Raw genomic sequence first — 2371 nt, 5'->3', positions numbered from 1 at the left:
GGCTGTGGCGCGGGTGCGAGGCGGCGCGCTGGGCCGGCGTGCGCGACCTGGCGCACGAGAAGCTGGCGCCGCTGCTGGCGCACGCGCGGCCGGACACGCGCGCCGCGTGCGCGTTCGCGCTGGGCTGCTTCGTGGGCGCCGCGCCGGCCGCGCCGCGCACCGACCACGCCAACGCGCTCGACCACCAGGTGGCCGTGCTGCTCGCCAAGCGCCTCGCGCTCGACGCCTCGCCGCTGCCGCGCGCCGAGATCCTCGCCGGTACAAGCCAAACTACATCCTACATCCAGAATAACAGAACCCAATTTTGTTTGTTCTTTCGACATATGATATGTCATAGAAAAAGTCGCATTTAATTGTAACGCCATTTATCAAAAGAGCGATATAAATTTTAGAGCGATATAAATGCGCATTATAACAGATCTAAGAGAAGTGAGACGTCCCCTCAATATAAAGTAATTTATGTCACTCTCTTACTTTCGAAGAGCGAACAAACAAATACGCTATCGCATTTATAAAACTTTATTGAGATAGCTTTGTGATTTTGATATTTTTAATGCTTATGTGGAAATTGTCTTATTATTTCAGCGTTGCAGTGGGTGGTACTTATATTCGAGCAACACTTCATAGCTGTATACATTCAAGAGCGAATGCGACGTAGTGATAGGTGAGTTTCGATATCGTCACTAGAAATAAAAATGTGACGTACTTCAGTTTTTTATAATTGTCACAATATGTATTGTAATGACATTCAATTCCACAAGCATTAACTGTATTTTTGTGTGGTGCGTGCGCAGGGAGGGCGGGCGCGGCGCGGGCGGCGCGGGGGGCGCGGGCGGCGCGGGGGGCGGGCAGGTGGACCGCGGGCAGGAGGCGCTGGCGGGGGGCCGGCCGCCGCGCCACGCCTCGCCGCACCACTCGCTGGCGCTGCCCGCCATCGGCTTCGGCTCGGTCTACATGAAGCTGTGGGGCTGCGTGTGCGCCATGTGCCGCGAGCCGCACCCCACGCTCTCGCAGATGGCCAATGACGTCATCGGCTATATAGCCAATCAGGTGCCCAGATTTTACATTTTGCTTTCTTGGATTGTTCAAATTTTGATTTGTTGCTTTTGCTGTCTATTTAACTTATCATCATCCCATCCTACTGCCTACTAATCCTATCCTATCCTACTATCCTTCCTACTAATCTTATAAATGCGAAAGTAAGAATGTGTGTGTGTTTGTTACTATTCCACGCAAAAACTACGGAACCGATTGCAATTAAATTTGGCACGTCGACAGCTGAACAACTGGAATAACTCATATGCAACTTTTTATCCCGATATTCCTACGGGATAAAGACTTATGCGGGTGAAACCGCGTGGCGCAGCTAGTCGCAAATAATATCGGGGCGAAAATATTTTCATTATCTTATTATTGTTTCGTAACCTCACCAGGTAACACCAAGGGAAGGGAGTTAAAAAATTCCAAATATAACATGACCTGATGAATTAACAGCCCCTTAGTGTCTATGTGAATGTGATGGGTTTTTGTAATAGAGAGTGATTCAAGAGTAAGGTTTACAATCTATTAAACTGCTCGGAATTTAACAAAAAAAAATTTTCTCAAAAAAAAAAGCTAGTACTAAATATGATGCGATCGCGTGTCAGGTGGACAGCGTGGGGCGCGAGGTGGAGCGGCACTCCAGCAGCGGGTCGAGCTCGCTGCCGCCGTCGCCCAACACGCGGCCCGCGCCGCCGCCCCACCCCCACACCCCGCACCTCGGTACCAGCATCTTGACATTATTTATTTTATAACGTTTTAAATTATATTTTTTTAATGTATGCTCTATTTTGAATGCACCCTTGCGTGCGAATGAACTACAAATACTTTATAATTTAATTTCATTTATGTGTGTAATATAAAACTGTCAAGTTCAGAACTCTGTATATAACAATTTTCAGTGATCGACTGATGACTTTGTTTTTCATGTTCATTCATTTAAATACTGAATACTAAAAATATAAACACGTTATCGTTGCGTGTGCGCAGGTCACCGTCGCGGCAAGTCGGGTCTGCCGCACACTATATCCGAGGACTCAGTGGCGCATCGAGACCGAGACTCCACTTCCTCAACTTCCAGTGAGCTTTCTGCCAGTCACAGCATGCTTAAACAACACTTACATTCCTATATTTAAATGCAAAATGTAAAGATTAAGTTAAGAAACAGTGCAATTTTCATTTGTTTATTTTATAAACTATGTGATCAGTCGAGTTGGGCAGGCATATTGAAATCATTAACCGTGTGGTGCCGGTCTAGAATAGCACCACCCCATCTCTACCTGTGGGTGTCGTAAAAGGCGACTAAGGGTTCCTTCATGCAAACGGGCAGCAG

General features: G+C 47.5%; 1 protein-coding gene across 1 annotated transcript; it reads left to right on the top strand.

The window, feature by feature from the left end:
* Positions 1-843: 843 nt before the first annotated feature.
* LOC119832401 lies at positions 844-2296 on the top strand. The gene is made up of 4 exons (XM_038356075.1): positions 844-1050; positions 1647-1761; positions 2029-2118; positions 2247-2296. Exons 1-4 carry the CDS (start codon positions 955-957, stop codon positions 2294-2296), a joined length of 351 nt encoding a protein of 116 aa, XP_038212003.1. The 5' UTR covers positions 844-954.
* The last annotated feature ends 75 nt before the right edge of the window (positions 2297-2371 follow it).

This window comes from Zerene cesonia, chromosome 15 (assembly GCF_012273895.1).
Source record: "Zerene cesonia ecotype Mississippi chromosome 15, Zerene_cesonia_1.1, whole genome shotgun sequence".
In the NCBI taxonomy this organism is placed as follows: Eukaryota; Metazoa; Arthropoda; class Insecta; order Lepidoptera; family Pieridae; genus Zerene; species Zerene cesonia.
This window is presented reverse-complemented; position numbering and strand designations above follow the sequence as displayed.